The 25,593-nt window shown below is 39.7% G+C and overlaps 1 protein-coding gene across 3 annotated transcripts in view; it reads right to left on the minus strand.

The window, feature by feature from the left end:
* Window positions 1-20,656, minus strand: part of LOC126457582 (MAD2L1-binding protein) — a 36,668-nt gene extending 16,012 nt beyond the window's left edge. The window contains exons 1-4 of one of the 3 annotated variants that reach the window (XM_050094028.1): window positions 20,345-20,656; window positions 11,080-11,172; window positions 4,455-4,630; window positions 3,786-3,882 (exon numbers count right to left, since the gene is read on the minus strand). In XM_050094028.1, coding sequence (XP_049949985.1) covers window positions 3,798-3,882; window positions 4,455-4,630; window positions 11,080-11,172; window positions 20,345-20,566 — 576 coding nt within the window. In that variant the 5' untranslated portion in view covers window positions 20,567-20,656 and the 3' untranslated portion in view covers window positions 3,786-3,797. The remainder of the gene's footprint in view (window positions 1-3,785; window positions 3,883-4,454; window positions 4,631-11,079; window positions 11,173-20,344) is intronic. The other 2 variants (XM_050094012.1, XM_050094020.1) reach the window with 2 other exon arrangements.
* Between the last annotated feature and the right edge of the window lie 4,937 nt (window positions 20,657-25,593).

The raw sequence follows: 25,593 nt of genomic DNA on the forward strand, positions 1-25,593 counted from the left end.
ATTGCAATTGAATACCTTGCTGCCCAACTGGACGTATCTGTTAGAAGTCCTGACACACTCATACACCAGTTGGGTACTCAAAGGTGTATGCATGCTGGGTTCCTTGCCGCCTAAAAGAAGACCATAAAGAGCAATGAAGGACCATCTGAGCAGAATTGCATGCACTTGTCAACAGATTACAATCAATTATTTTTGTCAACTACATGTCATTCTGGTGATACTTATAAGCAAAGTTAGAGACGCTTAATCACTTCGTTTCGTTATGATGAAAATGGGAAATGCTTACACTGGAAATGTGTCCATAATGCACATATCTCATTCTATGGTGTCCTAGATATGTTCAATAGGATTGAGGTTAGCTAACCTTAGGGTCACACAGTTATCATCACAATGAGTACTACACTCTACTGTGGAGATTATAAGGTTAAGAAACTTCCCTCTGATTAAAACTGTGCACCAGGGTGGGACTTGGACCCGGAACTTTGCTTTTCGCATGTGCCTGATGCCTGTAAGAGTGTGCTTCTTGAAAGGTAAGGTTCCGGGTCCAAGTCCTTTTACATCACACAGCTTTAATCTGCTGGGAAGTTTCAAGCAACCTTATGTCCGTGGAGATTTTCTCAAATCATTCCAACACTTTTTGGTAGCAAAAGGGTGAGCATGTTTTGCTTAGGATAGAGATTACCTGTTGTGTGCTGCACATGAGTAAATGGATGTCCAGGACTGAACAGTGGGATACCTGTATCACTTGCCAGCATGACCTAGCCTAATTTTTGAAACACTCGTACCACACCATTGGTGTGTACTGACACTCATCAATCCAGCTGACCTTTTTCCATGTTAAGAGCATTCAATGGTGGTAATCCTAGATCTGTACGAATCCCTCTCTTGTCAGAAGTATAGATCAGAGGTACCAGGTGGTTAAAAAGCAGCTACTCACAGAGGTCTAGAGTATGCTGGAATTACCATATGGCAGAGAAACTTGGTACATATGCTAACGCGTTAATGCGGAACTGATTTATGGTTGAAAAAAATGTAGTTCCAATGTTGGCCACTAGGTGCAAATCTGGTGCTGTACACTGTTTATATGCTGGTGTGACAGCCATGTTGTCATTTGACAAGCCATAACATGTGTGAACAGTATGTCTATCGCAAAGAGAGACTGTGTGCTGTTAGTGAAACTATTTTATATGAATGGCAGTAATTACAGTGCTGCACTGAAAGAGTATTGCTGACTGAAAGGTCTGAGGAGAGGCCCGTTGACTTTAAATGATTTAAATGTGGTGGAGATGAAATTAAAAAAGAAATGGGTGAGTCTGGTGTGACACCTGGAAGTGTAAGGCATCCTATCTCTGGAAGTTATTGATGAAGTTGCTGTTGCTGCAACTGACCATGTAGCAAAATTCCAAATTTGCTCTTCGGTCCATTCTTCTTTGAAGGGACTTGTGAGGGGTACTGTGACATCTGCACTTTATTGAGACCTCCTTGTATACAGTATGTGATTCCTGTTTTGGAAGAGTGCAACTGTATGGAAACCACTGTATTCATGCAAGCTGGAGCAACACCTCATGTCACTCACACAGTGAAAGATCTACTTACTGCAACCTTCCATAAATGCATTACCTCCAGATGTTTTCCAGATAAGATCATCTGATCTTAATACATGTGGCTTTTGGCTCTGGGGTTATCTAAAAGAACATGTTCACCAGGAACACATTCAGTCTTTGGGTGATCTGAAGTCCAGTATACAGGAACATATTGCCCCGATCCCACTGGAACTGCAGTGAACAATTGTTGATTGCATCGTTCTATGGGTGTAGCATCTCATTGACAGCTTGAAGGCTCATATTGAACAAATTTTGTAACTGGTTGATAATAATAAAATCAAAGTTATGCCTTTCTCACTTGCTTCACATTTCTTGCTCACATCTTGTTCCTAATCCACTACATATGGAAACATTTCTGCGCCTTTCTCGCAACCACATAATCAGAACTGCACTTGTTGACCAACTGGAACTAATTTTTTTCCAGTGTAAATCAATTCTGCATAACAAGATCTACCAAGTTATGCTGCCATAGATAATTACAGGCCAAAGAAAACCTCTGTAAGTAGCTGCACTTTTATTATAACCACTCGGTACTTGTGTGGGGCAATGTCATCTACACCCCCTGGCAACAAGCTGATTCTGGACGGGATGGTTGCAAACGGGTTATTGTTGTCATTGTCCAACACTGAAATAATGGCAGTCAATTTGACTTGATACTGTGGTTTGTGAGAACCCCAATATCTGCCTGACTACAAAGAGGGCCTGACATGGTGCCTCGTAAGAATCCCTGACTCCAGAGACGAGCTTTTCTGTATGTCAGACACCCACAAACTAACTACAACCAAATGCATTGATACAGTGTGTCTTGTGCAACTGAACTTGGCTGTCAGATGGTCAGCACAAAGTATGATGACAATCCAGCCCTGTGATGTACCAAACTATACTCTTGCCACTGGACTGGAGTACCCTCTCTAAAACAAGTGTGTAACAGTACAACGTTTACGAAGTTTTCTGATTATCAACTCTTTGTAGAAAACGGTGTTTTCTGTCACAAATATTTCCATTTCCTTTCTGTGATTATCTCCAGCAGCAGTAACTTTGGATAGGAGTACTTCTGGAGGTTGCTGTTGGCTAAGATGTTTGTCCAGTTATTGGTATTATGTTCATTTAGAAATGGAAACAAAGAAATATCATTTTGTGTTATGTGGTTTTAAATTTAAAACTAGATTCATCACATGAAATGCATTACTTATCTGCAAGTAAACTGCTCAAAGAGAACTTTGCACAACTGTGAATGAATATGGGCTGCGATTCAAGGGGAGCAGGAATGAAAGAATAAGCTTTATGAAACTAAAAAAAAAAATATCTGTACTTTGAAATAAAAATTAAAGGCAGTCTGTCCAAGAATGCACATCTTTGAACTAAACCACTGCTGCTCAGTAACTTTCGATGGCATGTTGATCAACTCTGTGCATTGTTACATACTTGGATCCTCCTTAACATGCTGTATGGAAAATGGGCAAGATGCCGTCGTTCAATGGTCCCCCCCTCTTTGATGGCAGCTCATTTGAGATCATCCAGTGAGTGGTGAATGTTTTTGTGAGAATGCACTGCAAGTTTCAACTGGTCTCAAGTACATCCACTTGGATTCCTGCCATCTGATGCAGCAGGCTATTCCACACAGCTGACCCTGCCTTTTGGGGGAAGGTGTTCACAAGGCGGGCATGAAGTGCTTGAGGACTACTGCCATGATAGATCAAGCAATCAGCAACACACTGACTGTAGGGATGGATAGTGGCTTGAAGGATATGGTCCCGATGCTGTACAGCCTCCAACATTACCTCTATTAGCAATGGATTCGGTTGATTTGGGGAAGGAGACCAAACTGCAAGGTCACTGGTCTCATCAGATTAGGGAAGGATGGGGAAGGAAGTCAGCAGTGCCCTTTTGCCTGAAGAGATTTAGGGAAATCATTGAAAACCTTAATCAGGATGGCCGGACGCGGGATTGAATGCGAGTCCAGTGTGTTAACCACTGCGCCTCCTCACTCAGTATTAGCAACAAAAGGCATCGATACCTGTATGTTATACCAGCCCAAAACATAACTGACCTACCTCCCCACTTCATATATGGGAGAATGAGCCTGAGACATGCATCGATACCGGCAACCTCTATGCTCTTCTATGACAATCATAAGGCTTCATACAAACCCCATACATTTTGGTAAAGTAAGCCACATACTGTAATTCCATTTCAGGTGTTTCCTTGCCCATCTTCTCCACACCCTACATTGCTGGAGTTTGTACAGATGTTCACAATGGGTGTCCACAGAGCAGGCCTGGAAACAGATTAGTACTGTCTAAGTCGACTAAGCACTCCCAGCTGTACCAAAAAGAGAATGTGCAATTCCATTGCATTCTCTTTGGGGGTAACTAAGAGTCATAATTTGTACGTTGCAATCATCAGTTGGTACAGTTGACTACAAGCACCCAGTAGCTGTTTTCTGTGGTCAAAAGAATATTGAAAAAGAGGTTTCTGATTGAAGAAACACTAACATGCAAGTCTTTATGGTAGTGTTAAACTTTTTTGAGCAGTTTACACGAATAACAATAAATGACAATACAATCAGTCATCAGCTGCTCAACTGAAATATTTTAATGTACGCAACCAGTTTCAACAGATTAATCACTCATCTTCGGAAATCTACAAACGTAGGAAAATACAAACGATTTCCTAAATTTTGTAGACTTCCGTAGATGACAGATTAATCAATCGAAACCAGTTATGTGCAACAAAATAATTCAATTATGTAGCTGATGGCTGATTTTATTCTGAGAAAATTATACCACTGTTGCTGCAAAAAGTGAACAAAATCAATAATAATAACATGCATTTAAAGAATTATCATACCTGAACATGTGAAAAATATTAGTTTTTGGTGCTATGTCACTTGTTGAAGAAATTCTTGAATGCTGAGGCAAGATGATTCTATAAACTTCTTTTGGGCTCATTGGTGTGGAGCCAAGTATTATCATCACTTCAGGCACTAAATGGTTGTTACACTGGTCAAGTTCCTGGCGCACATTCTAAAAAATAAGTAGGATTCCCCTTAAACTATTTTTCATGTAATTGTAGAATAATTCATTACATTTAAACATTAGTTTGACATGTAAATTCACACTGTAACCTCTATGTACTGTAAAACCATACAAAATTAGTAGTCATGAACGATGGAAGGTAACAGTTTAATGACCTCAGTGCTGACAGGATGATAGAGGTGGAGGGCTGTATCGTTTGGAGCAGGATAAGGAGGAAATTTCCACTTGTTTCAGTACACACTTTGTGAGATTCAGGGAAACCACAGTAACATTAAAACTAGGCGGTCATATGGGGATCGACTCTGTATCCCTGGATGAATGTTGTTCATGTTGTTGGAGTGTCATTTGGGTTCTTTTAATGGCCACTCATTTCATGATTCCATCACTGCACAAGTTTCAAGTGGTAGGTATGTGAGGGGAAAAGGACTGTTACTTTCGTATATGACATTGCTTCACAAAGAAACTTTAGAAATGCTACACAAGGAACATTAAATCTCTTAAATGAGGAGAGGTGGTGGTATATTAAAGATAAAATCTGTGATCATCTGGCATGTGTGAGATCACCTCCTCCAAAGGCACATAAGTATTACAAAGCATAGAATCTATCTGCATCAGTATGAGCACAGCTACCATTTCCACTTCCAGTAAAGTACTTTAAATGTGTCTTTGTGGAGAAATGCACAAATTCCAGTAGATGTCCTCGAAGTCTCAGTTCGATATTTCTAATAGGCTTTGCAATATCTACCAAGGAACCCCTTGAGTGGTTACAAGCATTGATGTTAAGTTTACCACTAATCTAATTTCTCCACTTCCCACTCTTCTTTTGGTATACTTAAATCCATAATATTTGCTCATTAGACTGTTCATTCCATTCAATAGGTTCTGCATTTCTTCACTTTCACTACGGACAGCAATGTCATCAGAAAACCGTATCATTGATACCCTTCCACCCTGAATTTTAATCCACTCCTGAAACCATCTTTTATTTTCCTCATTCCTTCTTCAATGCAGAGGTTAAACAGTGGGGGCAAAATATTGCATTCCTGTCTTACACCTTTTTTAATCCAATTCTTGATATTCCATCTTAATATTCCCTTTTGTTTCTTGCACATATTGTACATTATCCTCCTTTCCCTATAACTTACTCTTACGTTTCTCAGAATTTCAAACATCTTGCACCATTTTATGGAGGCGAATGCTTTTCCTAGGGTGATAAATGCAATGAATGTGTATTGATTTTTCTTCAGCCTAGCTTCCATTAGTAACTGCAACATCAGAACTGCTTCTCTGGTGCCTTTACAGTTTCTACAGCAAAACCGATCATCTAATAGATACTAATTTTCTTTTCCATTCTGCTGTATATTTTTCTTTTCAGCAATTTAGATGCAGGAACTTTCAGCTTATCATGCAATAGTTCTTGCGTTTATCTGCCCTAGCTATCTTTGGGATTGTGTGAACGATATTCTTCCGAAAGTCTGACAGCATGCTTCAAGTCGCACAGATTCTACACACCATCTTGAGTAGTCATTTGGTTGATATATCCCCCAACGATTTTAGAAATTCTAAAGGAATGTTGTCCATCCTTATTTGCTGCCTTATCTGCACACAAGTCTTTCATATCTCTGTTAAACTCTGACTCTAATACCTATCACCAACCTAGTGCAGCAGAAAGTTTAGTGACTGTTCCTGGCACAACACAGATAATGTAGTCAGGTAGAATGGGGTACTTCCGCTTTCACTGGAGAGACTGTTATCTCCATCAGTGATGTTGAGAAAACTGCTTTCTTCGGAAATGGAAAACTGAACTACAAATGAACAATTCAAACCTATATAAAAATGCACATTTAATAAAACTGACATTTATGTCTGGGTAATTTAAGTGTGCATTGTCTCTATATGTGTGTAGGCTGTTGTATTTCGAAGATAATTATTTTAATTGCAGCACCCTCACATTCTAATTATTGAAGGGTGCTTGTAGCAAACATCGATGGGTTTGCCTTTCTAATTTGTAATCTAACAGCCATTTGTCTAATCATCCTTTTGATACAAGGAACTTTTATATAGGTTATTCAAATAGGAGGCCTACTGTAAATTTTAAATTGTATGCTCATGCAGAGAACCATTTTAGATGGCAAAGCGGAGATTGTTCATGTGTGTATTTATGATTTATGGATCAACTTTCATGGTTAAATGGAGCAGGACAGGTCAAGTAAACAAAGGGTCAAGATGTCAATCTGAAGACAAGTTTAGTGCCCTGGAATCTTTTCTGAAATAATAAATCTTTAACATCTATGCACGTACAGTGTGACTGATAACTTTATAAAACATGTAAATAAGGCACAGATATAAAAGAAAAGAAGTCAGTGATTTATTTGTAGATATTTTGGGTACTCTCACTTCAAACTGATCACACCTGGTAGATTGTAAGGTTTATTATTTACTGTTCGTATGATAAGTAAGTGATATGTCAGGAATTAACCCTTTCAGACCCTCTGGCTACAATTGTGTACATTAAATTTTACTGTGTCCTGGCTGCACCAGAAGTATTTTTTACCAATGTTAACCTGAAGCATACATTTGTGAGTGTTCAATCTTTCCATCCTGTGCAAGTGCTGCCAACTGTTGGGCTTCATTGTGAAAATATCAGCAAGACAGTGTAGCAAATGATGAACAACAGTATACACAGTTGTGGTTGGTTCGATATATTACACCGTATAATCCAATATTGTTATTGTTATTTTGCATGATAATTATTGAATGAATATTTTACTAATTACTACAGTAGAGAAAATTTTGAAATTAGTTATCTTGGTCAATATAATGAAGTCAAATATACGAAATATGTTTTGAAAACAGGCACAGAATTTTGTATAAAACTTGCATATAAATTCTTTAAAAAGTCATCTAAGAGCATTACCACATAAATAAAAATTTTCCTTCCACCAGAAAAAAGTCGGGTCTGAAAGGGTTAAATGAGAAGGTATGTTACAGATGTCATCTCTGAAAGTAGGCAGAACATAACAACAACACTCTGCAGCTACCAAAAATGAAGGTCTCAATACATCATTCAGAGTGTCTTTTCATACAAATCCACTGTAACAAGGTTCTGTAGTTGATGGTAGTCAAGTATACAATAGTCTAAATATGCAGACATACTTTGCTCTCTTTGAATACTTCAATAAATTCACTTAGATATTTTTTTCTTTAAATGTGTGTTCACACTGCACTGACACCTTGTCACTGATTAAATAATTTAATTGTATAGATAAAAAAGCTACTCCTCACCAAGCAGCGGAATAACACACACATGAAAGAGGTTGCAATTAGGTAAGCTTTTGGAGCCAGTGGCTCCTCCTCCAGGCAGAAGGGTTGAAGGGAAAGGAAGAGGGTTGAAGGAAAAGGACTGGAGAGGCCTAGGAAAAGCAGTAGATTTCTGGAAAGCCACCCATAACTGCAGGCCTGGGGAGATTTACCGCACGGGATGAGAAGGAAATTATTTTATTATTTTGTCAAAAATTGATTGTTTTCCTTGTTACTGATTAGTTCGATGCAGCTCTCCACAATGCTCTGTCTTGGGCAAGTCTTTCCATGTCTGCATAACCACTGCATTTACATCAGTCTGAATCTGCCTACTGTAGCCAAGCTTTTTTTTTTTTTTCTTCCTATATAACTTTTAATCTCCCCCCCCCCCCCTCCCTTCCCTAAATTACCTACTATTCATGACTCAGGAGTGTACTAGCAATCTATACATTATAAAAAAATTGTGTAATACATCCTTTTCTCTTGAATTTGATTCAGTACTTTTTTTATTAGTTGCTCAATCTTCGGCATTCTTCTGCAGAACCACATGTCAAAAGCTATTTAAAATTATATTTGATGTTAACACAATCTTTTCCAGAAAAGCCTTTCTTGCTATTGTCAGTCTATATTTTGTATAGTTATTTCTGCTGCTGTCAGTTATTTTGCTGTCCCAGTAACACACACTGTCTAATACTTACATTGACTCTCCTTATCTACTTCCCTAAGAATCACCTGATTTAATTCAACTATAATCTATTACCCTTGTTTCACTTTTATTTACATCTTATAAAATCCTTTTAAGACACTATCATTCTGCTCACCTTATCTTCCAAGTGCTTTGCCAAAGGTGTTTCTGACAACTATATGTTTAGCAAAGTGCAAAGCTCTTATATCTTCTTTATGAACTGAAATTCACTTTCCAAAATTTTCCTCATTTGCTTCGCTGCTTGTTCATGTACATGTAGAACGATAGTGATAGGCTTCAATCTTGCATCACTCCTTTCTCAATTATTGCCTTCCGTTTTGTCCTCTGTATCTCATGAGAGCAGTGTGGTTTCTGTACAAGCTGTAGGTAACATTTTACTCCCTGTATTTTATCTTCCCTATGGATTGGCTTCTATGAATCATTCCATCACCTGTGTTAGTATTTTACAAACATACAAGAGTGGATAAAAAATAATGCCTCCAGTACCATAAAAAAATTAACAATGAAGATATAACAGTGGAATTAGTACATATCATAGTCTGAACTAACTTCTACACAACACTATCATTCAACATAGTCATCAGATGTTTTTATACATTTGCAGTATCACTGAACCCAGACATCAAAACAAGTTTTGAAATACTCACAGACTTGCTTCTTGAATATGATTTTAAAGCTACTTCAATTTCATCCACGAAGAAAGTGTACAGAGATGCTTTAATGGATGGTGTTGGTTGATGAATTTTGGTGACAAACAAATGGACATAAACCATGCAGCAGCTGGTTCACATTTGCCACAGATATTAACTGAGGATGTGCTGTTGAAGGGATTTGAGAAGAAGACTAATTAAAGCTCACAATCAACTGTAAAACTCATGTAACCACACTTAAGAAGCTTAAGGCTGCAATAATGCACACCCTTACATATAATCTTCCACAAACCAAATGATTGTGAAAATGGGCGGGTTAATGGTACCTCATGCACTCTACCAGACCTGATTTGGGCCTTTCTGGTTTCTATCTGTTTTGATCTATGAAAGACAGCCAATGATATTACTGATTCAATTACTTGGATGAGGTTAAAACAGTTTTAAAATTATGGGTCAAGAAGAAAAACTGCAATTTTTTCCAAATTGGTTTTGAAGCCTGGGTTCAATGATACCACAAATGTGCACAAATTCATGGTGACTATGTTGAATGGTATTGGTGCTTATAATACAGTGCAGGCTATGATCTGAGATAACTCCACTGTTGTATGCCCATTGCAATTTTTTTATGGTACAGGAGGTATTACTTTCTGACCCACTCTCATAGAACTGTTCATGCAGTAATACTGGCTGTTAGTATCTGCCTTATTTAGGGTTGAGATCATTGCATTACTGATGTGTGATTGTATTTCATGTGTGTCATATACGGTACATAACCAATGGAACATTTGTGTTACTGTTGCTTCACCCAAGAATCTTAATAATGCTGAAGGAATGTTGTCTACTCCAGTTGTCTTATTTTGAGTTAAGTCTTTCTCAGCTGAGGCAAATTCTTCCTGCAGTATTGCATTCCCTATCTCATCTTCATTAACTAATTCTTCTCTTTTCGAGTAATATTTCTTTATATAGTCCTTCCAAGATTTCATTCCACCTTTCAGCCTTCCCTTCTTTGTTTAGTTCTGGCTTGCTATCTGAGCTCTGTTTGTATTTACAGTTGCTCCTTTAATGTTCCTGATAGTGACCACCTCTCCTACAGTCAAGCATATGTTTACATGCTTTTCATTTCTTCTCTAATCATTCCACATTGCTCTTCCTGTCAATGACATTTTTAGGTGAATATATTCCATTTTGCTTGTTTTATTTGCATTTTTACACTTTCTCCTTTCAACAATCAATTTTAATCTCTCATGTGTTATCCAATAATCTCTCCTAGGCCTTGTCAAGTTTTTACCCTATTGCCTTTACTACCACTACTACGACAGATCTCAAAGCTATTCATTCCGCTTCTATTGTATTCATTTCCTCGGTCTCAGTTACAGTCAGAGCCACTATCTGTGATCTCTCTAAAGCCCTGGATAATCAATCACTGGTTGTAACACTGCCCAAACCACCTAAGTAAAAACATAAATCAGAAATACTGACAGTATATAATGGTCCCCTAAAATAAATCTTCATACACATTAACAAAAACATTTTTTTTCTCTTTAGCTCACTTCCTGTAGGTATTAACTGGCGAGACAATTGCAGCAAACTTTTCAGTATTTTCTAACACTCAATGAATCAAAAGTGCAATAAGTGTACCCAAAATGTTACAAATCAGTGAAAAATTTGTGCACCATAGTGATGCAGCTGTTTTAAGTTTAACAATTCCTGACATGTAAGGAAAATTATGTAATACCAACTTCAAAATTTACACTCATAATTACTTTTAATTTTGGGCCTACCTTAAATATTTCTTCCAACATTTCAAATGATTCGACAATTTTTTGATATTTTTTCCACTGGGTTCTGACGTCCCGAAAGTGAACACCACGCCCCTGTGGAGGGTGGAAAAAAAAGTTATTGGAGTTCTTACCACATACATTTGATACTAAAGATCTCTCAGCAACGGTAATAACATTAACCCTACTTCAGTAGTTCAGACAAACTGGCTACAATTGAGTACATTAGTTTTTACTGTGTCTTAACTGCAACAGAAATATTTTTGTACAATAGAAATCTAATATACACGTTTGTCAATGTTCAACCTTTTCATCACACTCAAGTGCTGCCACCTGTTGTGCACCACTATCAAAATATGAACAAATGAATGTAGCAGTGCACAGCAGCTTGGGACTGTGAGAACAGATGGAACTGGTTGATCAACTACTTAAATGAATGTTGTTGTTATTTTACACATCAGTTCATTTATTACAACAGCGAAATTAATTATTTCAGTCCATGGAAAGAAGCCAACTTCTTCTATGCACACAATTTTTACCATGAGATCTGAAGCACAACATGTGACACAACTTAAAACTTTTACTTTTACTTGATGTGAAGTGGTGTTCTAAATGTTTAACTGTTATACAAACAATTTTTAAGAGTTTTGTTTGAGACTTCTTCAAAACAAATATGTCTGTTGTATTACCAGTAATTGTTATAATGAGTTACAACTAGGATGATTACTATATCATTCAAGCTCCAGTTATTGCCAATGCTGTTAGATCTTTGGGGACATTCATCCTAGTGCGACCGAAAGTCTTTGGCATGAGCGGTGTGGAAGCTCTTTGGGACAGCATAATATGGTTTTAGTGCAAGCTGGACGAAGAGACTGACTAGAAGCTCTGTACTAGTTCTCTGTTTAATAAACAATACTGTTGTGATTGAGTGTGTAATCTCTACTTCTTACAATGGTACTCCACGTCAAACATGAATAAGTACAAATTTGTCTCCATACTCAATTGTGCTTACTACATGGTGACAATGTGGCCACTTTACACGACATCACTGGGCACAGTATCTACATCAATGAATGCCGCTCACAGGAATATAGTGCAGGATCAGTATGGACACTGTGTGAATCCGACTGTGAAAATTGAATGTGCAAATAATCCATTTTGTTACCACTAACCAACAGTGGCACAACACATCAATGAATACAATGAACCCATTACCTGTCTTAAATCCAGTGAATTCCACAGACTCCTTTGAGTGCTTTCTAGATTCTAATCATCTCTGCAATGCCATGTTCACATCACCCGCATCTTTCATGCCATGCAGTGTTATTCAAAATTTGCCATGCAACAACTAATTATACATGAATAATTGGCAGCCATCTTCCCTCACTTCACAGGCACAGTGCGACGACCAGTAAAATGACGTGGTCGGGAGGCACTCAGTTCAAAGTACCACTTTTCGACACCAAGAAACCGAGCTTGAGGTTCATGATCATATAGTACATTTTTCAGACAACTGGCAATTTCAATGACCAATCAAAGTATATGCATACAATCAGCCACCTGGATCTAATTTACGATATTATCACGTTGCCTCTGGCAGAGGATAGATACGAGATGGCCAAGGCAATGCTGTTACAGAGAGAATCCCATATGCCGGAACAGCAACTTCAAGAGGTCATGATGGATTCAAACTGGGTGGTAGTACACCATCACATCTCTCACACCCTTCCGCACCTCAGCCTATCCTGCTCTTATACCGGTCGCCATGCTGTGGGCTGTGTGGTTGTTCAAGATATTGACACACCTACAGCTCACCATGCTCAAGAATGAGACAGAGATGATCACAGGGTACTAGGCTACGGCTGACATAATGTTCACTGTAATTCATTATAGGCAAAAGTAACAATGTTCCAAGATTCGACTCAGTAACACAAACAACAGACCCCACTCCCAACACCACACGACCGGAGCTGATGGGACAGAAAGTGCCACAATCACAGCAGACAGCACCACTTCTCGCTGCCTGCACGACAATGCACACCAGAGCCCAAAGCTACACATGTCAACAGCATCATCCAGTTTGCACCCGCTCCAGGTCCTGCTCCCTACCAGTATCATATGCAATTCGGCACTGCTGTATGCAAATGCCTGGATCCTTACTGGCACCCAAACTCCATAAGTGGGTCATAAGAGGCATTTCAGTCTGAAGTGTCTCATCAAGTCACCTCCAATTCACCAGAAAAACTCACAGACACATCCACCTCAGCTGTTGCACATAAATGTCTTGTCGACTTGGACAAAGCATCAAACCAATATCTACTAACAGACATGGGTTTCCATGTTAGCTCACTTCCGTGTTCCAACTTTTGAGCCTACAACTACCCTCACATTCCAGGCTGCCAATGTCTCCAAGATTACTATACAAAGCACCATCGCACACACAGTGCACCTGTCTGACACATTCCAGTGTCCATTGGCCTTCTTGGTTACCAACACGGTAGAACCACTCACCGGAATCAACTTTATACACCATTATCAGCTCTCCCCCCATGTCTTACAGTCCACGTTCATTCTCCACAATGAGTATAAGCTAGCTACTGTAGTGGCCCCAGAATTTTACGAAAGTCTGGAGACACTTGTGTTCCAGCCGTTTCGAACACACGTTATTTTAAAGCAGGGCGTAAGGATGAGCATGGAATACTGCACCCATTTATTGTTTGTGCAGGCGAAACTGGAAGGGAGATAGTTCGTGGGCACTGGCAAGTGTTCAGTGCAACCTGCGAAGAATAAACACATACGGCCTGGAAGCTCCGTGGCCGGCTGCAAAGAGTAATGTAGCTTTGTATTGTTGAAAAACAAATGGAGTGACTCGAGATAGTGACTGTTTTAGAAGACGTTGAACTGCTGTTGAGAGTACGTGGACTGGATGTGGATAGTCAGCCACGATAAAAGCTTATGTATTAATTGCATTCAAAAATGTGTAATTAACTGATCTTGGGTGCCTGATAATGTGTGGGCTTACGTTATAAAGTTTAGTTATTTTTTGTACAAAGTGGAAATAAATATGTTCTGGTGCATTGAATGATATTCCACGAGTAGTGTATTTTTAAATAAAATGAGAGAGAGAGAGAGAGAGAGAGAGAGAGAGAGAGAGAGAGAGAGAGAGAGAGAGAGAGAGAGAGAGAGTGAAAATTTCCCCTTCATAGCAGTGAAATCTTCAGAGAAGCGTCCGGTGCTAGCAGAAGAGATCAGCGCTGCAAGAAAGCAGAACCCGCATTCTTCAACAAGTAAGTCCACGAAAATGCTTAACATTACACCGGGCCACCGCACTACACCTCTTCCATGCCTCCACAAACAGCACCAGTTGTGCTCTCCCTCAATCGCACCGTCCATGGCATTCTCCACTAATGCGCCAAACTCTCAGATGACTTTCCCACACAAATCGACACTATACCACTTGCAATGTGCAGACACAACCGCTCCATACATAAAACGAGAGGTTCAACTTCGTACTGCTGCCACTGCCATGGCCCTAGCAGCTGCACATGAGCAGCTGGACACAGCCCAGCCTCTCTCACCAAGGTGTGCCCTCTCTCCAGCACACACGACACCAACACAGATGCTGACAGCGATTCCAGGATCAGTAAACTACAGCGTGCAGGGTTTGTTAACAGTGCTACCGAATCCACCACCTCGTGCAGATACACATGCACCTGTGTTGTTAGTGACGAAACCATACACTGAATAATAACCATAGACAGACACCCAGTTTGACACAAACCAAGACTGTTTGCCCCAGCAGATCCACAATTTGCCAAAGATACAGAAAACAAACTCCTTCAAGCAGGAATTTTTCACTCGTCAGATAATCCCTGGGTCTCCAGAATCGAACTCATGCCTAAGAATAACTGCTCTACCAGATTGTGAGGCAATTACAGGGTCTTCAGTTCTCATCAGACAGCATATGACAGCTACCTCATTCCCAACATATAGAACTTTACTTATGCCCTCGCAGGCGCTAAAATTTTCAGCATGATCTATTGCTAGCGTGACTACCTATAAATACTGATCTACCCTGATGACATCCAAAATTCCGCCATTACTGCTCTGTTTGAGTATCTGTTTAAGATGTACAGGCTTGAAAATGCTGCACAGACTTTTCAATGGTTCACTGACATTCTCCTATTCCTCTTCACCTTCTGCTATACGTATCTTGACAACACACTCATTTTCTCAAGTGGCGTGAACAAGCTCCCATGGCACCTGGAATAAGTTCTAGCCACACTGCAGGAGGGCGGAATGGTCATTAACAAGGTGAAATCATAACTTCAGCAGACTGAAGTCACCTTCCTTTGGCACATTCTTAACACCACTGCCATCAGACCAACAAATGAATCTATACTGCTGGTGCATGACCTTCCTCAACCAGAAACATACCACGGCCTACGATGATTCTTCAGGATTCTCAACTTTTACCTCTGACACCTCCCACAGGCAGCTGAGTTGCAGATCCCGCTAACAAACACTTTGAAAGGCAAAAACAAACAGAGGAAGAGGAAATTACCTTGGCCACAGAAATGAAGGGAGCGTTCTGCCACGCTAAACCGTTCAAACTGCCTCGTTCAAACTGTTACAATGGTGCACCCACAACTGGATGCTCAATTGGCACATACACTGGACATAATTGGAGCAGTTCTTCAACAGACTGTTAATGATGTGCCACAACAACTTCGATCTTTCTCCAAGAAACTCTTAGCTACGCAGTCAAAATGGTCAGCATTTGACCATAAGCTGCTTGCAGTTTACCCCATTGTGCCTTATTTCAATGAAGACATCGAAGGTCGCCATGTAACAATATTTACAGATCAGAAGCCTTTGACCGATGCCATTCGCAGTTCATCTTATTGGCCAATACATGAACAATATTTGTTGTGCGCACAGAGCTGATAATAGCATCACTAATTATTTTTCATGTCTTACAGCAAACTCCGTTCAGTACGACTACGAATGCATGTCACAAGAATTAACAAATGATTCTGCCACTCAACTGCTTACTGATGGAAAAACAAACCTTCTGACTGAACAACACACTTTGCCTTTGACAACTACCACTTTATTTTGTGATTCTCTGCGGAAACCATGCCCACTGGGACCCCTCAGCATTGATGCGAAGTATATGACAGAGTTCACAAGCTCAGCCACCCTGGTGCCAATGCAACGCAATAGATGATTATGGAGCATTTTGTGTGGCCTAATATAAAACATGACCATTGCCATTAGGTACAATGCAGTTTACCTGCCAAAAAAGCAAAACTGGGTGTCACACTCAACCTATATTAGGCAACTTTCCCATCCTGACAATGCATTTCAAACATGTCCACACTGACATCGGCACACCACAGCCGAGTCCAAAGGATTCTGTTATTTCCTCTCTGGCATTGATAGAATGACTTGCTGGGTGGAGGCAGCCTCCTCAGCACACTATAGAGAGGGCTTTTGTCGAACTACAGGTTGCGCGCTTTGGCATACCTGAACTTATGACTGACAGGGGCAGACAGTTTGACACAGCCCTTTTCCACACTATCTGCCACCACTGTGGAATCAACCATATGCATACCATTGCTTACCATCCACAAAGCATTGGCCTGGTGGAGAGGTGGCATGGAACAATGAAAGCGGACTCATGTGCCACGGGGACTTATGGGCCGAGGTACTTCCATGGGGGCTGCTATGCATACAGAGTGCACATAAAGATGACCTTAAGGCCTCGCTCACCAAAGTGGTGTATGGAGAACTGCTTGCACTCTCCGCAGATTATACTCAGCCTGCGAGTTTGATCTTCCACAATTGGTAGGACTCATGAAAAATCACATTTATCACACACGAATCCTGTGCCGTTGCCACACTCCACAATGAATGTATTCACTCATGGAGATCTCTAACACTGTGACAAGGTGATAACACCATAAATCCCGCATTGCGACCTCCTTATACCAGGAACCCATACCTTTGACATACTGATTAACGAGAAATCTACCACTGCCTCCCTTAACCATCTTAAACCAGTGCAGACACTGCAAGACGGACCACCTCCACTGTTACTGGATGTGGAACCAACACTGTCACACACAACGCTTCACTTTGGCCGTCACAAGAGCTATGCAGCACTGCTGTGTGTCTCTGCACAATCTGAGTAACCCATCCACACCTCCAACATCATGGTACGGTCACACTAGATGACCACTGCAGCACCCCACCCCCTACGACACGTACAGCTTCTGCCATGCTACATCTTCCTCTGTGAGAAATAATCTGATTGAGCTTCATGCAAGTGCCAGCCACAGTGTGATCAAGCACATATAATCCCACATTCTCCACAAGAAACAGCACAGTCAGGCCCTCTGCAGGCATCACACATGGGTACATGCACCTGCACCTGCACCATCACAAACAGCAAAGTTGCCTGGCACTCCTGCACCTGTCAGCGCAGACTAGTCACCATACTCCACAGTGCTTTGTACTCCCAGTGGGGGGCTCTGTGGGGGCATTCATCCTAGTGTGATCAAACATCTTTGGTATGAGTGGTCTGGAAGTTCTTTGGGACAGCGCAATATGACTTCAGTGTAAGGTGGGCAATGCGACTGACCAGATGTTCCACACTAGTGCTCTGTTTAATAAACAGTACTCTTGTAATACGGGTGTGTTGTCTCTATCGGTAGCTTACAAGTGCTGTAGTATATGACTTCCTACAGGTCTACTGTATATCATTATATACACAAAAGTACTACGATTATTGTTTGTTGTTTTATAACTTTTAGGCTCCATTCATCATGTCAAAGAAAAGGTATTTCTAGAATATTTCTGCACTTCCAGGAGAAAAAAGAAATGAGAATAAGGGCCGATAAAATAAATTGGAAAGAAACCAATGCTCAGACAAAATCGGATAATGAAAATGATGTGTATAATGACAATGACAACAGTGATAGCAATATTCAAAAAAGTGATATATTTACCAAGAATGAAATTAGGGACATAAAATACATTATATCAGAAAGAAAGGACATCAAAAGGCATTGTTATCTGATTTCTACATTGGATTTATATTCGCAGCATTCTCCTTCAATTTTTTTCACAAAGTACATTCCCAATGACTTCTTCAGCTCAATGGCTGATATGGCAAAACACATATGCTTTGCAAAGCAGAAAGATTTGCAATTTTAAACTAACTATACCAGCAGAACTCAAAACATTATTTGGAGTTCATAGACTTAAGGGAAATCTAAAATTTCCCAGAGTATAATAAAGACAGGATTTACAAAGATGGAACTATCTATACTCCCCCGTGTAACAGATGTATTGTTACCTGTGGAGCTGGACTTGGTAGTTGATGAGGCAATGATCCTATATACAGGACAGCTCTCTTGTAAAACAAGATGTGAAGTATAAGACAACTCAGTGGAGTATCAAGAGTGTACATGTTATGCGGGAATAGTGGACATGTTAAGGATTTTATTCTTTATATGGAAGCACCAACTGATTTTCAAAAATCTTCATTGAAGGTGTTTGGGCATGGACCAAAGGTTGTTTTTTGGTTAGTGCAGAGAATGAAAAAAGAAATAAGGCAGAAGATATATTTTGCTCATTTTTTCCCTCCATACAAACTTTTCCAAGCATTTAAACTAGAAAACATTTGTGCTGCTGGAACTGTCAGAGCCAACCGTTCTGCTAATTCTTCTCTAATAATGGATAAGAAGGCACAGAAAAAGGAAAGACAATTTTTAGAAGTAATTTGGAGCACAGATGACACAGCACTGCTAAAATCAATCTACAACAAAACAGTCATTCCAGGTTCAAATTTTATTGAGAAAGTGACACAGTCAAATGCTGGGACAAGAAAAAAATGGTATAACATCTTTTTTGCAACAAGGTTATTAGAGATGTGTCACAAGCTTGAATTTAGGAGGGATGTGGAAGGAACTCGGTAACATCCATTTCAAAGGAAACATCCTGGCATTTTTCTTAAGTAATTTAGGGAAACTACAGAAAAATTAAACATGGATGGGAAGCTGGAAAGCCTTCTTCTGAAACACAAGTCTAGTGTTTTCCCACTGTGTTCAAATTACCTTGTATTACAAAAGTTATATTTCAGCAATTATTACACATTCCTTCTACACAAAAGGGCTATTGACGAGCTACAGTATGCAGGGGGATCTGTAACGGAGCTATATCAGTACATACTTTTAACACTTCTGTAGACCACTTGCATTAGTGACCAAAACAGTGAAACATTTTATGGCATGAAGTGATTACAATCCCAGAAGAATTCTTAGTGAAATTAGGAAATTTTAACTCAGGTGAAATTCTTAGTACTGTTACAACCAAGGGGCATAAACTAATATTTTCTGTGGTCTGTAACAAAATAGAAAGCTGGAATTACCTTTTGATTACGCCTATGAAAAGAAATTCAAAATATATCAATACAAAGGGACATCATGGGTGTGTTACACACCTTGTATTGCAGAAAATTCTGTACTCAGAGGATATATAATGAAAGACAGTACAACTACATCTACAAGCTGCATATGGAACTTAACAAAAATCATTTCTCGAAGGGGTTTTTATGGTAAACCATGAAGTGCATCACAAAATAATTTTCAGTTATCTGTAATGAGTTAGGACAAAAATGTGTCTTAATCATCTAATTACATTATCATGTCCTATCATTATTAAGAGTTAAAAAATTAGAGAGTTTTACGTTCTACTTGCAGACCCTGAGAAAGATGCAACTGTTTGGGGATTTTGTCGAAAATATATTGCGGTTCGGCACATTATCCCTACTTCCCTCAAAAGTTCATCACGCTGAAACTGCATTACAGGAATTTTCTGTATCAGTTGAAACGTAAGCTTCAGCCCGCCCCCCGTTTTCCATAAGTGTAATTCTGTGGTCAGTTAATTTTCATGTACAGTATTTAGTGTAATATACGGACATGCAGCACGGAACAAGCGTAAGTACTTTCGAGGAGCAAGGGTAAATACGACAGAAAACATTCTCACTTTCGCTGGCGCATCTCACAGGCGTTAAGCAAATGATATTACATCTATAAGCAGAATGAAATAAATCAATGAAAATTTCCAAGGAAAGGAACAAGCATACTGGCTTGTAAAATATAACGCGCCAGCATGACCGTTGAGTACGGTAGCAACAGACAATAAATACAACCAGATTTCGCATAAAATTTAGATGAGCTCTTATAAAGTCAGTACTTACTGCACCCTCTTTAATTTTTGAATCATCGAGTACTGCTTTGCCTTTCAAGGCGAGGTCCATTAAAAATTCGTAAGTGAAAGGTATTTGCTGTCGTTGATATAGTATATATTTTATGGTTTTTATTACAATAACGGAGCTTGGTTCATGAGAAGGTGTCATAATATTAACCGTAATCGGTTTACATAAATCATTAATCCGCGAACATCGCGTTTGAGTGGCCATAGTTTCACAAAAATGACATTCTGCTCTCTACACTGACAAAGGGAGACACTCGTACTTTTCAATCCTAAATATTGCCGCCTTTGACGTGTACCAAAGATACAGTTGCCTTCATTTGGTTCCAATAAAGGTGGCTGTGGTCCAATGATCTCTAAAGAGATCACTGACTGTTTGTATGGGTACGTTAAACACAATAAATAACACACAATCTGAATTGCTGTATCAGAACAAAATTTATTTTATAGCTTGCAAACATTCACACAACATTGAATCGTGCACAAAACATGAGTGAATGCCAGAGTCAGTGATCTGCTCTGTTTAGTGCAAACAGCGATCTACAATTTAAACCACAGGTACACATTACACTCGAACACAGCAGAATGGACCACCGGGAATGTAGGGGAACTGGTATCGAAATCGACGTCCAACCCTGGCGGCAGTAGCACTGATTTCTGCGGAGTGTACTTTCGAGGTGAAGCTGGCGGCTCTTGGTACGGTGGGGATAGTGGCTGCGCTGAAATTGGATATCGCTGACCCTGCTCGTCTCATTTGGTGACAGGGGAGACAGGTACCGAGTGAGTAGGCTGGTAGCAGATACATTGGCTTTACCTTTTGAGTGACACGTCGTAGGTTTACCTCTATAAGAGCTGCATACTGTGTTCATTGTGCTTCAAAACCTCTTATCGGCCAGTGTAAGGAGGTTTATACTCTGCTTCTCTGACCGAGAAGAAGAATTACATTGGTAAAAGAAACTATTTGAGAATGTAGATATGTGAACTCATTGTCCGCTGCCAGGACAACAGCCTCATAATTTCTAATTCGCGACCGCGTAAATATTAATTATTACAGATTCTGCTTGGACGTCGGACTTCGTAATGAAATAATAGCTGCTGCTCTGAAAATGTTTACTACTGCCAGTAGCAATCTGCATGAGAAGTAGAATATGGTAGACGAAACTTCCTGGCAGGATAAAACTGTGTACCGGATCAAGACTCAAGTCGGTAACTTGGCCTTTCGCAGCAAGTGTTCTACCATCTGAGCTACGGAAGCACGACTCATGACCCATCCTCACAGCTTTAATTCCGCCAGTATCTCGTCTCCTATCTTCCAAACCTTCGAAAGGCAAAGGTCCCGAGTTCGAGTCTCGGTCTGGCACACAGTTTTAATCTGCCAGGAAGTTTCATATCAGCACACACTCTGCTGCAGAGTGAAAACTTCATTCTGAAAATGGTTGATAATTGTCTGTTAGCAAGCTGTTATTCTGGAAAGCTTTACAGGTACTTACAGGTACTTACAGAAATTGGAAGCTTTTTAGTTGGTCAGCTGTGAGAGTGGTAATTATTACTTTTAAAATAAACACAAGTACATAATTTTCAATCAATGCATTTATTATTAACTAAGAATTACAACTGCTTACATAAGCGATGGCCAAGGCAGAAGAGAGTAATCTAACTGGAGAAAAATAGGAAAAAAAAGAATTAATCGAAAACAAATCATGAATAACTTACAAAAATTCAGACAGACAATTTTGTTGATTTTTATCACAGTTACTGATGTACAAAGGAAAATAAATCGATGTATTGTTACAAGTTGTAGTGGGAAGTGGATAATGTCTGTCCTAAACTTAACATGTGAGCAGGTCTTCAATTATTATGAATGAGAATGTTGGCTTCTCTGTGGCGGTGTAGGGTGAAGCTTTCAATTTAAAGTCTTAACTTGCTGCAGTAGGAACAGTGGTTTGTGCATGGAGAGGGATTGTTGTGGTAAGAAAAACTCTAGCGTCAGGTTTCCACATGTAAGTCAGCTCACATATGGGAGCATTCCACTTGCACACTGTTATGCCCATTTATCCATAAGATGCTAAAATTAACTGCATTTAACTTTATTGCACAATGTTGCTTCCGCCAGTCATCGTCTGTAAACTTCAACAACTGCAGCAGTGTGGATCTATTCTCATTCGGCTATCGTTGTTGGACGGTATATGTCTTGAATCATTTGTTTATGTGTTTGAGCAGTTAGTGTCCTGAAAAAATAATTGGCTTAGTCTCCAAATATCGTGATAGAATCACATTCTAGCATTCAGAAATCCCTTGCAATTACTTATTTGTTATAGAATATCATGCCATTGTTTAAAATGACGAACTGGATAATAAAAGGAATTTAGCTGAGTGTGTGGACTTGCCGAGGTTCATGTTACTGCGGAATGACCACAACCGTAAAAGTACATTATATTTTAGTATAACGATAATAGTTTTCTTGCTTCACTCATTGAGTTTAAATATGATGGTGAAGTTGAAATACAAAATTAATTTGTGCCTTTAGAGAACGTTATTCTTGACCATAATTATCCTTATGTAAATACAACAGTGTTTGCACTGTGGCAGTCATTGAGTAATAATTGTTCTGCACATTAGTACAAAGTTTGGTTACAAAATTAAGTACTGCACCAGTAAAGGTTACGTTTACAGCACCTGCGACCCATCAGAATCATGATTAACTCTAAAAATAAAAACGAAACACAACTTTTGAGAAAAAAACCTTACTTTCTGGTGTTTCTTCAGTGTATTGTAGACAGAATCTAAGTATTTACCACAAAAAATTAGAAGTAGTGCTCTATGGAATGCAATGCTGGTACTGAAATGATGATTGTCTCCAGTTGCCAGATACCAAATTTTACGTGTACTTTAATGTGGGCTGACACAGAATCTCCCATGAGTCTAGCAGATTTTTGTATAGAATTAGAAATGTGGCCCAAAAGGAATTCAAAATTGATTTTACACACTCAAAAATGAGCTTCGTCTTTGGCAGATGGCTCTTTTATAGTATACTGAATATCACCAGATGATTTCTGTGTGGTACCCTTTTCCTTAGTCAACTTCTGTGGGTCTGTTTTTCTTAGTCAATGTTAGTGTAAGCACTTCAGCTAAAAGCTGCACAATCATATTGTCTCCCCCACGCATAAGGAAGAAGCAATATTCATCTGAACCTTACTAGTAAACTTCAGGTGATACTAGTTATCCCAATGAATAACTTCACTTGTCGCCATCTTGAAAGTTGGGTAAGTAGCGTTTCCAACTACAGTATGTGGAAATGCTAACTTGCTTATAAGGATAGTGGGGGAGGAGGAGGCAGGATTCACATGTAAGTAATTCATGCCTGTGGAAATCTGACTTAATGGAAGTTGCAGTGTCTCTACACAAATCATTTCATGCTGATGTCGTGATTGATAGTGGTATGGACATCATGAACCACTAGCGCTAGAACTGCTGTTCACATCGTGTCATGAGATATAAGTGCAGCTTTGAGTGTCCTGTACCAGAATTCTACCATCCCATTGCTGGATAGGTGATGACTTGTGGTGAGATGGTATTGGAATCTACTTAATTTAGCGAATTTGACAAATAGAACAGGCTTGTACTGCTGTCCTTGATCGGTTGTGACATGTACTGGGCAACCGAACTGGACAGACCGTATAGCATAGAATGTCTTAGCCATTGTTTCCACAGAAATGTCCTTGATTAGTAGGTTCAGCTCAATCGATGTGCTGGTTAATAGCCATGAACATGTATCTGAATGCTTCAGACTGAGGCAGGCAGTGAATTTGATAGCTGATGGTATAGGAAACTGGGCTTGGCAACTATGTTATCCTTACCTTTTATGTGTCTTAAATCTGTTGTAAATTGACTGGTAACTTCGAACTGCCATAGGAAAAAAGATTCCTGAGGCCTTTTGATGGCAAAAGTTATGAGTTTGTGATCAGTGTAAATGGCTTGCTTCCAACATACAGGACAAAGTGAAAGATAGCTTAGAATATTGCAAACAACTCCTAATCATAACCTGGTCTAAGGAACAAACAGATTACGAGAAAAAAGGAATCTAGGGGTTGTCATGTGTCGAGTATCACACAAGTTGCTAGCTAACTAGTGTCCACAATCACAGCAATAGGAGCCACATATGTGGTGTGTACCAAAAGAAGCACTTCGTGTATGCCAGTCTTCACGTTCCTCAAATGATTTTTTGGCGATCTGAGCCACATTAAATTTCTGTAGTCTTTGCTGGTCGGTGGCGACCGGTGGTATTTTGGCCACGAAACCTGCCATCAAGGGTGCCTGAATTGTGACTGCAACCAGCAAGTGTCACTGATGAAGACTAACATCCCTAAGAATCTTTTTAGTTGTGAGAACACAATAGGGCGAGGCAAGGTTTTTATGGCGTCGACTTTCTGCTTAAGAGAACAGATGCCAAATTGCAGAAACTACGTGCCCTAAGAATTGTGCTCGTTTTTTCCAGAGCACAGACTTGTTGTCAAATGGTTCAAATGGCTCTGAGCACTATGGAACTTAACTTCTGAGGTCATCAGTCCCCTATAACTTAGAACTACTTAAACCTAACTAACCTAAGGACATCACAAACATCCATGCCCGAGGCAGGATTCGAACCTGCAACCGCAGCGGTCGCGCGGTTCCAGACTGTAGCGCCTAGAACCGGACTTGTTGTCATTCACTATCAAACCGTACTCTACTAGTTTATTAAATACAGTTCTTAAATGCGCATCTTATTCCACTGCTGTTCGTAAAAACAACGGTACATCGGCCAGACAGGCTAAACAAACAGATAGTTCATGCAGTACTTCATCTACAAATCTTTGCCAGGACTGTGTAGCGTTTTTTAGACCAAAAGGCATTCGTAGGTATTCGAAGAGGCCACCATTTGTTATTAATGCTGTCTTCAGAACATCCTGTGGCCCACCAGAATTTAATGGTAAGCTTTCTTGAAGACTATAACAAAGAATATGGTCGCTCCTACTACTAGAGTTGTAAAATTTTTAATATTGGGATCGAGGTAGCAGTCAAGTACAATTTCAGCACTTAATGTGCATTACATACTAGATAGTCTCCATGTTCCATCTTTCTTTTTAATGAAGTGCAGTGGAGGTGCCTAGGAGCTGCTTGACCTGTGGCTTATTTCTGCCTGAACATTTCTTTGATTGCCCAGAGCTAAAAATCGACATTTCCGGGGACAGGTGGACC

Source organism: Schistocerca serialis, chromosome 1, assembly GCF_023864345.2.
Source record: "Schistocerca serialis cubense isolate TAMUIC-IGC-003099 chromosome 1, iqSchSeri2.2, whole genome shotgun sequence".
NCBI classification, from domain to species: Eukaryota; Metazoa; Arthropoda; class Insecta; order Orthoptera; family Acrididae; genus Schistocerca; species Schistocerca serialis.